General features: G+C 52.1%; 2 protein-coding genes across 2 annotated transcripts in view; one reads left to right on the top strand and one right to left on the bottom strand.

Annotated features, from left to right (window-relative positions):
- The window catches only part of LOC307214995 (secreted frizzled-related protein 2-like), a 187868-nt gene that overhangs the window by 151494 nt on the left and 21730 nt on the right, over positions 1–14644 (top strand). The gene's annotated exons all lie outside the window — the stretch shown is intronic.
- Positions 976–14184, bottom strand: LAMTOR1 (late endosomal/lysosomal adaptor, MAPK and MTOR activator 1). Its single transcript, XM_079974232.1, has 5 exons — positions 14009–14184; positions 6692–6834; positions 5000–5077; positions 3826–3952; positions 976–1906 (listed from the first exon to the last, which is right to left on the bottom strand). Exons 1-5 carry the CDS (start codon positions 14048–14050, stop codon positions 1814–1816), a joined length of 483 nt encoding a protein of 160 aa, XP_079830358.1. The 5' UTR covers positions 14051–14184; the 3' UTR covers positions 976–1813.

Below are 14644 nucleotides of genomic sequence, written 5' to 3'. Positions count from 1 at the left end.
CTGCCTCCAACTGGAGAGGCAGAACAAAGCCATCCTGGCTAACAGCCACCTCCTCATCCATGAATTTCTCTAGTCTTTTAGGGTAAAGGTAAAGGGACCCCTGACCATTAGGTCCAGTCGTGGCCAACTCTGGGGTTGCGGCACTCATCTCGCTTTACTGGCCGAGGGAGCCGGCGTACAGCTTCCGGGTCATGTGGCCAGCATGACTAAGCCGCTTCTGGCGAACCAGAGCAGCACACGGAAATGCTGTTTACCTTCCCGCTGGAATGGTACCTATTTATCTACTTGCACTTTGACGTGCTTTCGAACTGCTAGGTTGGCAGGAGCAGGAACCAAGCAATGGGAGCTCACCCCATCACGGGGATTCGAACCGCCAACCTTCTCCTAGGCTCTGTGGTTTAGACCACAGTGCCACCCGCGTCCCTCTCTACTCTTTTAAAGCCATCCAAATTGGTAGCTGTCATATCCTCCATTGGATGCCCCATAGCTTAACTACACACTGCATGAAGGCCTTTTCTTTTGTCTGTCCTAAATCCCCCAACGCTCCGCTTCATCGGATGATTGAGAATTTTGGTGTTCCTCCCTCCCTTTCTCTGTGCCGTGCATCACTTTACAGTGGTACCTCAGGTTACATACACTTCAGGTTTCATACGCTTCAGGTTACAGACTCCGCTAACCTAGAAATACTACCTCGGGTTAAGAACTTTGCTTCAGGATAAGAACAGAAATTGCGCAGCGGCAGAAGGAGGCCCCATTAGCAAAAGTGGTGCTTCAGGTTAAGAGCAGTCCTCTGGAACGAATTAAGTATGTAACCAGAGGTACCACTGTATAAGGTTTTATCAAGTTCCCTCTTCCTCGCCTTCTCCTGTTAACGTAAAAGCCCCCGATGCCGCAAAGTTTATTCACGGGGTGGGGGGCGGGGGTCACTCCATCCCCTGGATCGACCCGAGTCGCACGACAAAACAACCAGGAGCCTTTTGCGTGGATGATGAACGTACTTATATTTTATCTACTTTAGCAAAAAAAAAAAGGAAACCAAAAAATTAAAACGAAACGACAGTCGAGCCACTTAAAAAGAGGGCGGTGATGGGTGAGACACCAAAAAAACAGGAGCTACAGGATGTGTCCCGCTCCCCCCCACCCCACCCCCCCGCAAGCTGCTCTTTGGCTTCTTCCCTCCCCTCCTTCCTATTAGGAAGAAGAAGACAACCCAACACACCCTTCGTTGGTTCCCCCCCAAATCCTAAAAAGGCGGCCCAGCATTCTGCGGGCAGCAACGGGAAAGTAATGCAGGTTGAACTCCCAAGTAGGAAGGGGCAGGCAGCAGCTGCAACGAATCTCAGCCCCCTAACCCCGCAGGCCAGAATTTCAGGGCTGTATTAGGGGGGGAAAGGGTAAATAATGAAAGCGAGCACAGCTGTCCCCCCCCCCCATCGCCATTGGGCCTCAGGATCCCGTCCCCTGTCCCCTCGATGACCAATAGTGCGGTGCTCACCTCTTTAGAACTGGGCTTAGTGTTCAGGGCCTGCCCCCTCCTCAAACCAATTCATGTACAGGCTGGCACCAATATGCCCCCCCCACACACACACACAAACACACATGGGAGGGGAAAGAAACGTGGGTCCAACCAGCCCCGGGGAGCTGGCAGCCGGCGGAGGCGACTGTCTCTGGGGCGCAAGTGGCAGGAAGTTCAGTGTATCGCTGATCCGTACATGTCCCACTGCAGTGAAAAGCCAACTGTGGCGAAGGAGAGGAAAGGGAAAGTGGGAGGTTGTTAAAAAACAAGAAGTTAGAGACGTCTGCGCGATCGGCATCAGGGGATACCAAACTGTACAACCAGTTCTTCTTTCGCATCCACTCGGATCTGGGAGAGAGCACTGAAGGCGTACGCAGCTATCCGGGAGACCTGGGGGGAGACAGGGAGAAGGGAGGGGTGAGCCGTATACAGGGCACTCCAGGAGAAGATTCACGTCACCCAAAAACCAGCATATTCTAGGGGGCAAGATTTGAACTCAGGGCTGGGGGACGGGGACCAAGCCTTTTTCAGTTTTAGACGAGGCCTGTATGCAAACTCAAAAGCGCCAGTGATTCAGCTTTTGCCAAAATGGGGACCTCTAGATGTTTCGGAATCCGAACACCCATCAGCCCCAACCAGCACACAGAGGCCCAAACACCCCGTGGTCCCCTGCGTGGCAAAGGCTGAACTGGATATTGCTGGTGCGCGAGGCCACAGGTGAGGACGCAATGCCTCTGCTGCCATGAGCAGCCTGTTTGCTGCCCGAATGCAAAAATTCCGGGCAAAAGCTGACTCTTCAGAGCTGGGGATGCAACAGTCCTCCACCGCACCCTGCGGCAGCAGACTAGCTCTGGGCAGACCACACAAGCTCACGTTCCTGGCCGTATTTGGCCCTGCGGAATTTGCCGCCTGAGGCAGCTGCTTCCCTCTGCCTCCTGGAAGGGCCGGCCTTGCCTGCCCCCAATGCCTTCTTTTTTTTAGGAAGGACAATGCCTCATCACACCGTGGTCATGCGACATTTACCCCACCCCATGCGGCTTCCATGGGGCCGATTCCACCCACCCAAAGTGCTTTGTGAATACGCAGAGCAGCAGAAAGGTAAAACGGGGAGGTAGGGCCCAGGTTTTTCTGTTTTTGTGCATATTTTTCTTACACATTTTGTGCTGTTTATATTGTAATTTTACACTGTGATCTGCCCTGAGATCTATGGGTATAGGGCGGTATGCAAATGCAAAAAAATAAGTAAATACAAAAACTGTAAAGGTAAAAGGACCCCTGACAGTTAAGTCCAGTCACGAACGACTCTGGGGTTGCGGTGCTCATCTCGCTTTACTAGCCAAGGGAGCCGACATTTGTCCACAGACAGGTTCCGGGTCATGTGGCCAGCATGACTAAGCTGCTTCTGGTGAAACCAGAGCAGCGCACGGAAACGCCGTTTACCTTCCTGCCGGAGTGGTACCTATTTATCTACTTGCACTTTGATGTGCTTTTGAACTGCTAGGTTGGCAGGAGCAGGGACCGAGCAACGGGAGCTCACCCCGTCACGGGGAGTCGAACCGCCAACCTTCTGATCGGCAAGTCCTAGGCTCTGTGGTTTAACCCACAGCGCCACCCGCGTCCCACAAAAACTGTAGAGACTGCTTAATCAGAAAACTTTCTGAAGCAGCGTACATAATCGGGCAGGACACGTCGATCTTGGGCGAGAAAGTGGACCTGGATCCACCTGCAGATTCATCCAGCTCAGCGGTCCTCCTGGGCACATCCAGCGACCCACAAAAGCAGAGGAAGGCAGCCAGAAGCGTCTCCCATGGCTGCTTCTCAACAACCAGTCCTGAGAGGCACCATGGCAGCAGCTGCTGATAACCACAGAGTGACTCTGGCCAGCTCCCTTTTTAAAAAGAGGATCTAATCTATTGCTTAGATACTGAAGGGTGGCGTGCCCCAGCCCTGCAGCTGAGCATTGATGGTGCACATGGCCAGCTCCCTCTGCCAGCTTCAACAGCCAAAGCAGGGCTGGAATTCAGAGTCTCCCCCCCACACACACACACAACAACCCTGTGAGGGAGGTTCAGCTGATGCCCCAAAGGTCGCCCATGGAGGGAGCTTCATTCCTGAGTGGGGATTTGAACCAGTCTTCCATGTCCTAGCCTGACACTCTACCCACTATGCCATGTGAGCTCTCTTTTGGGACGACACAGTCGTGGTCCAACCCCACCACCTGCAGGGCCACAGGTGTTCTCCAGCCGTGCTTCAGGGGGACGGCAGAAGTGGGCGTCAGAGCCTCGTGGCCCTGGGGGGAGCTTACCCACCTGCTGCAAGTCTGCGAAGGGAACGGGGTCGCTGGCAAGCACTTGATGGGGCTGCGTGGTGAGCGATGGGAGCGTCGAGAGCTTCTTCCAGTGCATCAGGTTGCTGCTCAACATGGCCAGCCTCGTGCTGGAAGGAAAGGAAGGAGAAGAAAAGGGAGTGGTGTGTGTGTGTGTGTGTGTGTGTGTGTGTGTGTGTGAGAGAGAGAGAGAGAGACCGACCAGCAGGGAGCAAAAAGAAGGAAGTGGGCATCTAGACTTTGCTCTAAGGTGTGGGATGACGACGGGGTCTGTGGTCCACCTGTGGTCCAGGTCATTTGAGGTTTGTAAAACATAAAGCTGCATCTAGTACAGCGTATTGCAATTGTTATAAAAGGCAAAAATAAAGAAAAGATCACTAAACGGTCCACCGAGATGCTCAGAATTTTTCAGTGGTCCAGTCTGGGGAGTTTGGGAACTGCTGCCCTAAGACCAATCTGGGCATAGCTGTCAACGTTTCCCTTTTTAAAGGGAAATTCCCTTATTCCAAATAGGATTCCTTGCAAGAAAAGGGAAAAGTTGACAGCTATGGATCTGGGTGTTTTCCAGCAGACACTTCTGGCTCCTAAAATAACAGCAAAATTATTCCCTCGCCATTCCACCCCACCCCCCGACTAAATTATCCGGCTCAAACAAATAAACAGTGGGATAGCCAGGAATGGATCAGTTCAGCGACTCAAAGCAAATCCATAGACTCTGATGTGCCCACCCCAGCTCTAAAAGGAGAACATTATTTCCATTTCTAGGTGAAGCAGGGCCAGGCCTGTGAAGCATCTCGGTCCCCGACCAGTATGGATAATAATAATAATAATAATTTATTATTTATACCCCGCCCATCTGGCTGAGTTTCCCCAGCCACTCTGGGCGGCTCCCAATCAGTGTTAAAAACAGTACAGCATTACATATTAAAAACTTCCCTGAACAGGGCTGCCTTAAGATGTCTTCTGAATGTCAGGTAATTCTTTATCCCACAGCAGAGCAATTCTCAGTTGCCTGGTACCTAATCCGTGTGTTTAGCAGCCCACCTCTTAAGTTTAGGGTCCCGACAATTGGCAGGTGAAGGGCAAAGAAGCAGGTGGGGAGAAAATTGGGGGGAGGGAGAGTTGCTCTGGGCTCTCTGGGGTGTGTGGAAACCTACCTGTACTGCCTGGCTCTATCCATGTACTCATGCTGCTCCATGCCTTGCTGATCTGCGGCCGAAACGTCAATGATGTTGCTGCAAGAAAGCCAGAGCAGAGATCAGAGACCCTGACCCACCCGCTTCAGGTTCTCAGAGGGGAAGCGGATGCGCTGGACTCTGCAGCTGGTCTGGTGTGTTTTTTAATAGCTCATTTAATGATCGTCTCGTGGGTAGCAAATCCCACCCAAACGCCAATTCATCCAACACTGGTTTTGGTTATAAAAGTTTTTGACCCGCTGTTTATACGTCTGACCTTGGAATAGTGCCGTATTGCCTCTTTTGTAAATTTCTCTCCCCCTCTCTCTAATCTCCTTATCTTATACCTGACCATGCACAATTGTTTTCTCTCTCTCTTTTCCTTTGAATTGTTTTTTAAAGACCTTTCAGCTTGTTTTATTGTTGATGTGCTTGCCACCCTTGAGAGGAAGGGGGGTGTCAGATGCTGCTGCTGGTTGCTCGTGAGTAACCAGTCAGGACTCCAACCTGTCTTTTACAGATTTTATTGTGCAAAACTATTTACAGTGCAGATCTACAAAGTTCATCTCCATCTTAGTCACTTGCAGATTCCGAGAGTGTCCCCTTCCAGTCCCCCCCCCCCAGAATAAGAACTTAGACACCCCAAATCTCCGCCTCCCCTCCTTCAGTTTCACCCCTCTGCGTAAGCTGGACGACGGAAACGGCATGACTGCCTCCTGGCCAGCCGGGCTAGGTTAGGGGCTTGGGCTCTCAGTAGCGTCCTTGAGCCCTCCTCTCACTTGGCTCCCCCCGTCCCCCTCTGCTCCACTGGAGGCGTGGCTTTCCTCAGGAAGCGCCGGAGGCTCTCTGTATCCCCCTGGCTCCCTCCCCTGTTCCACTGGCAGCCCCCTGACAGGTGGGATATAAATTTAATAAAAGTAAATATCCTGTGCATACCCACCCTCCCAGCAGCTGACGGAGACCTGAGAATGGACCCTCTGTCAGCATGCCAAGCACGGATAGGCAGCTTCTGCACTGTACTTTTTATTCCGATTTTTCGGGTGTTGCGAATTTTAGCTGTCGCTGGCCCAGAATCTTAATTGCCCAGCCTTGGGAAGACCCGCTCCCTGAAGGAGAAATTAACCCAAACTATCTGCGGGGTCACAGGGTCCCCCCTTCCTTGGAGGTTTCCCTTAGAATGTGTGAGACCAGCATAGCCTGTACCCCTCAGAGGCCAACCGGGCGCCCCACTGGAAGACCACAGGCAGGCCAGGAGGGGCACAGCCCTTTCCCCACTGCTTGCCTCCCAATCCTTGGTCCTCTGAGCATGCAAGGTCCTTCCCACCCTCAGAGCTCTGCAAAAGATGGTTCAGGAGGCTCCTCCGCCAGAGATACAAGAGGCCAGCTCTTGCCACACTGGAGCTGCCCAGACGTTTTGAACTACAACTCCCAGCATCCCCAGCACCACGTAGGAACCTGGGGTTGATGGGAACTGTAGTCAAAAACGTCGCCCAGATGGGGAAGGCTGCTTTAGGTGCAGCACAGCCTGTTTTGGTCCTAGTCGTTCTGTTCCTGCATCGCAGGGGGGTTGGCTTAAATGGCCCTTTGGGTTCTTTCCAACTCTGCAATTCCATGTTTTTAGGAATCTGTTTGACTTTTCACCTCCTCGTTAAAGAAAAAACACACTCAACTCACATGGCTGTCTTGGCGAGGATTGATGACAGCAGAGCCTGCTCGTCCGTCCGGGCTGAAGGCAGGTTGTGGCAGTTGTGCTCGGCTCCATTTAAGGGCTTGGGTGGGCTGGAGGGGGTGGGCAGCAGGGGCTTAGACTCATCACCCTAAAGTGGGGGAAGCAAGGAGGAAAAGAAAGGCAGCGGTCAGAATTTGCAGAGGACCCAGCAGCCACTGGCAGGCAAGGGAAGGGTCCCCAATCCAGTGTTCACTTGCTGCAGATTGCGTGCACACAGGAGTTAGAACACAGGAGTTAGAACGGCTCAGTGTTCAACCCTGGTTCAGACATTTTGGGCGGGGGATGACGACAAATGCACAATGGAATAGGGTATGCACCCCTCCTCTCAGCACACAGAGAGCCCGCTGCTGGAGCCAGACCACTGTGCAAACTGCCTAGCACATCATCTTGCCTGACAAAGCCCCCAACAGGCCCCTGCCCCCTCTATAGGAGCTGCTAGTTGAGAGAACGAGGCAGCCTAGCAGTTCCTCTGAACACAGAATGTGCTTCAGACTTCCATGCCTAGGTCTTCCTCTCTCCCTTCGCCGAATTCAGTGCTCCTTCCCCAGGAGCAGAGGCTGCTTGTAAGGGGGTGGGCAGTGGGCAGGTGAGAAATGAGGACATGCGCAAGTAGCTAGGTGTGAAGCAGTAAAAATGAAAGTGCAACCATGTGAGCAGAATACTCCACAAGTCTTGGGATCTTTGTGTCATGATTGTGCAAGTCAGTTGCATATCTGTGCAACTCAGACTTGAGGCAAGTGCTGAAGCCCCTTCAGGGCTGGCAACCTCTTCCCAATCCCACCGAGTCCCAACAACTGCACTAGCACTTAACTGTACAGAATAGGCACCTGAATGTAGAAGCAAATCCAAAGGGGGGTGGGGGGGTGGAAATAGTAACTGGAGTCTGTAAGTCCTTGGCGAGACCTTGAAGTGCTTGCCAATCAAGTAGTAAGAGTTCACTGGTTCCAGGCCCTTCTTCCCAGTTCTAAATATTAAGATTATACCACCAAGAAAGAGTCTGTAAAAAAAATGATTTAAATCAAGTCTTACTGACTAGTGATTTAAATCAAATCCACCTTGGCTGCAGATCCCCTCCCTTGCCTGCACTGGCTCAGCTAGAAAAGCGACAGAATTCTGGGCTGAGGAGCAACTTGCAGCTGGTTTCCTGAGCTTCTCCCCGCTGGTGTTGCTCTGGACACCCCTTGCCCACCCACCCCAAATTGGATAGGTAAAGGTACCCCTGCCCGTACGGGCCAGTCTTGACAGACTCTGGGGTTGTGCGCCCATCTCACTTAAGAGGCCAGGGGCCAGCGCTGTCCGGAGACACTTCCGGGTCACATGGCCAGCGTGACATCGCTGCTCTGGCGAGCCAGAGTCGCACACGGAAACGCCGTTTACCTTCCCGCTGGTAAGCGGTCCCTATTTATCTACTTGCACCCGGAGGTGCTTTCGAACTGCTAGGTTGGCAGGCGCTGGGACCGAGCAGCGGGAGCGCACCCCGCCGCAGGGATTCGAACCGCCGACCTTTCGACCGGCAAGTCCTAGGCGCTGAGGCTTTAACCCACAGCGCCACCTGCGTTGGATAGTTCCATGTAAATGCCTACAGTGAATGCACAGCGAATGTGGCTTCCACCCATTGCAGTGCTGAAAAGCAATGCGTTGGACAACAAACACCTAATCTGTTTTTGTTGTTCTGGAGCAAGAGTCCATGTGATCATGAAGGATCCTGGCAATACTATGACTTTACTGAATTGTATCGTTTTGTTGTTTTCATTTGAATTTGTTGTTGTTGTTTGCCTTATACGAAACTGTGTTTGGCATTAAAATGATAGCAATGTGTGTTGTTTTTTAATGCCACCGCAATCATTGTGAGCCACTTTGAGCTCGACATCTGTTGCTGGAAAAGCAGGATACAAATATTAAATCAACTCAGCTCAGCATAACGAGTTCTTCCTGCTCACAAGTAGCCCAACAAGCACAGGTCACCTTTGGCCCTGACTGGGTAGCAACCCTTCACGAAGAGACCACATTTCTGAGTATCCTTCTGGAAAAGGAGGCTGACGTACCATGGCACCTTTTCTCCAACCTGGGGTCCCCTCCTCCTTGGCTTTCAACTCCCTGGGCAGGTCCCAAATCACTCCAAAGGGCCACTCGGCTTCCACGCCTGGCTTCCAGCAAGTACTCGCCTCTCATTCATACAGCCAGACAGACCCACCGGGCCTCTCTCAGGAATGCTCATAGCACAAGCTGTGGCAAGGCAGTTCCCTGCAGCTCCTGAAACCTGACCCCTCCAAGGTGTTGCTCCCACTACCACTTCTGTCCTCATAATTGGAAACAGACCAAGACCTTGTTCCCTCCTGATTGCAGCCAACTTCAGCTGCCTGGCTTGCTACCCACAACAGTGTGAGGAAGAGCAACCAATCTTTGTCCCCAGCCCCAGAAAAGGCAGTCCCATCTCTCTGGGCAAACTCCTTGGGGGCACCTGGGCCCAGGGCTTTTATTTCAGACGGAACTCACCACAACTCAGTTCTGGCCCTTCTCAGGTGAGTGCTGTTGCCATTATCAGAGGAGGGAGGCGTTCATGGTGAGTTAAAAGGTAAAGGGACCCCTGACCGTTAAGTCCAGTCGCAGAAGACTCTGGGGTTGCGGCGCTCATCTCGCTTTACTGGTCAAGGGAGCCGGTGTTTGTCCGCAGACAGCTTCCGGATCATGTGGCCAGCAGGACTAAACCGCTTCTGGCAAACCAGAGCAGCGCACGGAAACGCTGTTTACCTTCCCGCCAGAGTGGTACCTATTTATCTACTTGCACTTTGACGTGCTTTCGAACAGCTAGGGGGGCAAGAGCTGGGACCAAACAATGGAAGCTCACCCCGTCGCAGGGATTCGAACTGCCGACCTTCTGATCGGCAAGCCCTAGGCTCTGTGGTTTAGACCACAGTGCCTTGGTGAGTTATGTCACCTCTTTCTCTAGAAAAATAGCACTGCCGTGGCCCAACCTCTTATGGACACTGTATGGGCACGTGGAGCCCGAGTGGTCCGGCACAAGCTTACTCAACCCTCAGTCACATCTCTGCATTTGATAGGAAGCAGAGGGAAAGACAGATCTGTGCATATTTGGGATACAGAGCCTGAGCACATAGATAGATAAACCTAATACTGGGGGCATGAGGTAGAGGGCTCCCCCTTCCCCACTCCTCTTGCCTGACAACAGAGCTCACTTGGCTGCACCAAGCATGCAATAGTATCCGAGCAAGACTACAGAAGGAAAACAATTCCCCCCTCTAGCTACTGCTTGCAGAGTTCCCACTCCAGGCCTCAGAGACATCCACGCCTGTTGCGCAATGGGCAAACGCTCCCATGGCAATGCCTGACAAGAGCTCCCTCAAAAGTCTTAACTGCTCCCCAATGCCCATGAAGCCTATATGGGACTCAGCCATGTCAAAGTGGGAAAGGAATCCCATGAAGTGTGGCCACCAGGGCAGACGGCTGTGCTAGTCTTAAACAAAACCAAGGCAGCCTTGCAGGACCGACGCTAACTGTGACTTCCAAGAGTGCCCTGCAACAGTCGAACAAAATCTTGAAGTGCAACAGGACCCTCCCCAGCGCCAAGTTCCTTCGTGTTTTAAGAGGCACCTCGCAAGCCCCGGACAGGCTGGAAAGGCAAAAGTAAAAGGAAGCTACACAGAATCTACGCAAGATAACTTTCTGTTCTTTCTTTCAGAGTTTGAACCAAAGAGGGCTGGAGAACATACGAGGAAGATCTGTTTCGAAAAGTTCTGCTTTCTTTCTCGGCTAAGAAGTGAACTTTTTGTCTTGCCAGAAGGGGTGAAGGATGGAAAAAGCGATACATTTTCACTTCAGTTCTTTTAATGCAAAAACGTGCAGAATTCCCGGCATCAAGAGGGTTCCCCTGACTCCCAAGTCTTCATGCCTCCCGAAGTTACCTCGGGTTAAGTACTTAATTCGTTCCGGAGGTCCATTCTTAACCTGAAACTGTTCTTAACCTGAAGCACCACTTTAGCTAATGGAGCCTCCTGCTGCCGCCGTGCCACCGGAGCACAATTTCTGTTCTCATCCTGAAGCAGAGTTCTTAACCTGAAGCACTATATCTGGGTTAGCGAGGTCTGTAACCTGAGGTACCACTGTATTTTGATTATGTATTTTGTGGCTTTATATTTTGATTTTATTCTGTGAACTGTCCTGAGACCTCCGGGTATAGGGAGGTATAATAATAATAATAATAATAATAATAATAATAATAATAATGTCAGACCAGTGGCCAAAGTAAAAAGTCACCTCAGGAGAAATGAACATGGGTGGCTGAAGGGGCCCCTTCTCCCTTTCAGGCTGTGCATGCTCCACCCACAGCACACAAACACAGAGAGCATTAAACAGTAAGGGCCAATGGAAACTGACGTGCCAGTGTGCCAGAGGTAAACACAATGATTCCAGGAAAGGGCTGACATGATCCACTCTTCCCTTCACTGTGATAAGATCGGCAGAGAAAGTAAACAAAGAGAAGAAGTATCCCACTTCTAACTATTGTTGTACTGTGGGTGCAACCTTGAAGGCAGCATAAAGGTATTTTAAATGAAAAAATAAACAATGTTGTTAGGAGGCTAGCAATGCTAGTTGGTTGAAAGGCTAGTACAAATGCTTGGATAATCGCTATCTCTCTCTCTCTATCTCTCTCTCTCTCTCACACACACAGATTATTCCCCCACCCTTTGACGGCTCCGGTGACAGTTTCACAGGTGCCCTTCAAGATGACAGCAATAGAGGCCACCAAGAATAGCAGCAGGAGAGATAGAAAGTGAGTAGGCTGACAGCCCAGAACAGCTGATCTGGCTGGGCTTGCCAAGTAACAGAGATCTGTGAGTTCAGGCCAAGGCATTTCTGCACTCTTCCCCCCCCCCAACTGCCCAAATACACACAACCTGGCCAAGGCATGAACAACAAAAGATGTAACCTCAGATCTGAAGGGAAGAGGATATTTCTGAAGACCTCTCTATCTTGGTCATGTGAGAAGCAAGTTCTGTGCAGAATCTACTACAGATAGAAAGAGGATTCTCTCCTATGCTTCCACAAAAACCAAAAACAAACCAAGCCTAGGTGCCTAGCAATACATGAGCTGTTTTATACTAGTAATTCTGCTTACTGATTATGGTTATTATTCTAGCCTTATACAATGTGCTATATGCCAGCCACTAACAAGGGCACCTGCAAAGAGCCTCCAGGCAACCAGAGTTTTGTTTCATTCAGGCTGCACAACGCAGGGTAAACTGACATTCAGGTAAAACACATCAGAGTAATTTCCAATGCCGCTTCATGGCCCGGGCTTCTCCTCACAACTCCACCTTGGCTGCTTGGAATGCAAAATATTTTCCTAGGCCTGCCTGGGCTCCCTTTCCCTGCCTTGCTGACCAAGCCTGCACGTTTGAGAGCAGTGAGAATGTAACAGATCTTGCATTTCATTACAGGAAAGTCATATGACTTGAATTTGGGAAGTTGTGCTTTAGGCAAAGGGGAAAGCTGAACACTGGGGCTCAAAGAGGTACCCTGTTGCTTCACATGCTGCAGGAGCAAAACCACACCACACCAGAGAGGCAAGCTAGAAAGAAGCAAAACAGGCTCCCTTGGGCCACACCCATCTGGGCTGCAGGTTGCCTCACCTGCAATGTGGGAGCGGACCCAACTGGAGGCTTTGCCAGAAACCAAGAAAGGCAATGAGAACTGAACAACGGTAGCATTTCCCCCCCAAAGATAAATTTCTTAAACTCTTAAGCAACAGGTACTAGGGGCATATAGCACCACAGACCGTGCTACGTGAGATCAGGAGACTGAAGAAGACAAGAGAGAGCCTTGCCTGCAAGTTGCACATCTCTTCTCCTTACTAAGGCATGACAATGTGAAGGAACAAACTTTCACAAATGACAATAAGAGAACGGGGCGCAGGAAAGAGCAACAGGCGGAGAAACCACAGTGACAAAGGAGGTGGAGGAAGACTCAGGGTGCAAAAGATGGAGGCCAGCATCGCTTAAGCCGCAACTGGCCAGTAGTGTAGGCAGGGAAGCAGAGGGCGATTCCTTCCCACGCCTCCCCAAGCCCGATTTCCTTGGCTTCCTTCTTGCTCCCCAGCAATGCATTTCTGGGCACATGCTCAGAGCCCACCAAGCGCCCTCTCTAGCCCCCCCGCCCCGAGGCGCAGGCATGGCAGGGGGTCTCCCCCAGGGGTGGCTACTTGGACACAATATTTGGGGGGGAGGGCTAGGCCCCACCCCGCATAACTGGTCACATGCACACCATCTGAAGGGCCATGCCCGTCGCCACGGGGAGGGCAAAGCTTGAATTGGGGGGGGGGGCAAAGGGACCTGGCCCCTGGGAGTTGGCACCGAGGGTCTCCACGCGCACCATGCCTGGGAGGGAAGCGCCTCCTCTTTTTCTTTTTAAACTTTTTTATTAAAACAAAACATACTATCCAGAAACATATCCTCCTTATTTTTCCCCCCATTTTTCCTCCCACCCACACCCACGCCCCAACTTCCCTCAGTACCAGTCTTTTGTTTTCTCAAAGAATGATGTTTTCTGCATGTTACGCAGTTGTACAGATCCTCAAACTATTTAGCTGATTAAGGTAAGGTAAAGGTACCCCTGCCCGTACGGGCCAGTCTTGACAGACTCTGGGGTTGTGCGCCCATCTCACTTAAGAGGCCAGGGGCCAGCGCTGTCCGGAGACACTTCCGGGTCACGTGGCCAGCGTGACATCGCTGCTCTGGCGAGCCAGAGCCGCACACGGAAACGCCGTTTACCTTCCCGCCGGTAAGCGGTCCCTATTTATCTACTTGCACCCGGAGGTGCTTTCGAACTGCTAGGTTGGCAGGCGCTGGGACCGAGCAGCGGGAGCGCACCCCGCCGCAGGGATTCGAACCGCCGACCTTTCGATCGGCAAGTCCTAGGCGCTGAGGCTTTAACCCACAGCACCACCTGCGTCCCATTTAGCTGATTATTATCGATAAAAAAGTTTGTGGCTGTTTATTCCAAGCCAGCCAAGGAGTCCAGTTCGCTCTGCTGCGTCTTCAAATACTTGGTAAAGGCTTCCCAAGTTCTCCTTGTATGTCAGCGCCTCCTCGAAGGGGTCAGGGGGGCCCTTAGAGCCCCTTCTCCCCGGCCCCAGGGACCACCCCAGCCTCAGGCCCGCCCGCCCGCCCGCCCAGCCAGCCGAGAGGCGGGGAGCGTGGCCAGGAGAGGCAGGACCGCGGAAGAGGCCTCCCCTCCCCTCTCACCTGGTCCGAGGCCTCGTTCTCGCTGCTGTAGCAACACCCCATGGCGGCGTCGGGAGAGCGGCCTGGCCTGGCGGGTCACACGCGGCGTCGGGCGAGGCCCTCCGGCGGCTTCGGCGACCCCCGCCGGCCTCTCGCTGCCGCTCTCTCGTGCTTCTTCCCCTCCCTGCCCTTCTTCCGGCCACGTGACGCTCGCCCTACGGTGGGGGGGAAGGTGTTTTTTTCACGTGACCGAGCGGCTACAACATCCGGGGAAGGCGAAGGCCGGGCGGGGGAGGAGGGAGGCGAGCTCACGTGATGCGGAACAGGAGGAATAGGGGGAGGAGCTTGCGGGAGTTTGTTTTTTGTTTCCCTCTCCGGACGCGCCAACCAGCCGCGCGGACGGGGCGCGCTTGCGCAGTCGGAGAAAAGGCGTTTCCCAGGGAGAAATCGTACGGCGGCGAGTGCGCATGCTCGCTGAGGGCGGGCATAATAATAGGAATAAACGTTATTGTCAAGACCCTAATTGTAATAAATAATAATAATAATAAACATTAATGTCAAGGCCTGAATAAGCATTAATGTCAAGGCCCTAACTGTAATAATTAATATTAATAATGATAAGTTTTAAAAAATAATAATGTCAAGGCCTGATTAATG

Source organism: Podarcis cretensis, assembly GCF_951804945.1.
Source record: "Podarcis cretensis genome assembly, chromosome: 4".
Classification (NCBI taxonomy): Eukaryota; Metazoa; Chordata; class Lepidosauria; order Squamata; family Lacertidae; genus Podarcis; species Podarcis cretensis.
This window is presented reverse-complemented; position numbering and strand designations above follow the sequence as displayed.

What these genes read in the sequence shown, in the direction of transcription:
- LAMTOR1 (XM_079974232.1), bottom strand. Translation starts at nt 14,050, where the DNA reads ATGGGGTGTTGCTACAGCAGCGAGAACGAGGCCTCGGACCAG. An exon ending in ATCCTCGCCAAGACAGCCAT is followed by an intron (nt 5,078 to 6,691) that starts GTGAGTTGAGTG and finishes GCTTTCTTGCAG; the next exon opens with CAACATCATTGACGTTTCGG. An exon ending in CCTTCGCAGACTTGCAGCAG is followed by an intron (nt 1,907 to 3,825) that starts GTGGGTAAGCTC and finishes GTCTCCCCCCAG; the next exon opens with GTCTCCCGGATAGCTGCGTA.